We start from the raw sequence: 223 nt of genomic DNA, 5'->3' as shown, positions 1-223 counted from the left end.
GCTGGGTGATGATTTACCGGGACCACCGATTTCCACGTGTGTCTTCTGATGTTTGCTGAGGTGATCGCTGCGGGTGAAACGTTTACTGCAAAGGAGACAAGTGAATTTCTTCTCCCGGGTGTGGGTACGAACGTGTCGCTCCAGCTCGTCGCTGCGGGTGAAGCGTTTCCCGCAGAAGAGCCAGTTGCAGACGAACGGTCGCTCCCCCGTGTGCCACCGGAGA

General features: G+C 57.4%; 1 protein-coding gene across 1 annotated transcript in view; it reads right to left on the bottom strand.

Annotated features, from left to right (window-relative positions):
- Positions 1-17: 17 nt before the first annotated feature.
- LOC114818874 (transcription factor Sp7) overlaps positions 18-223 on the bottom strand; it is a gene marked incomplete at both ends in the record, with an annotated part of 564 nt that continues 358 nt past the window's right edge. The window contains one exon of the mRNA XM_029086661.1: positions 18-221. Coding sequence (XP_028942494.1) covers positions 18-221 — 204 coding nt within the window. The remainder of the gene's footprint in view (positions 222-223) is intronic.

Source organism: Antrostomus carolinensis, unplaced genomic scaffold (assembly GCF_000700745.2).
Source record: "Antrostomus carolinensis isolate BGI_N321 unplaced genomic scaffold, ASM70074v2 scaffold47478, whole genome shotgun sequence".
In the NCBI taxonomy this organism is placed as follows: domain Eukaryota; kingdom Metazoa; phylum Chordata; class Aves; order Caprimulgiformes; family Caprimulgidae; genus Antrostomus; species Antrostomus carolinensis.
Note: the sequence above shows the minus strand (reverse complement) of the source record. Positions and strands in the feature narration are given on the sequence as shown.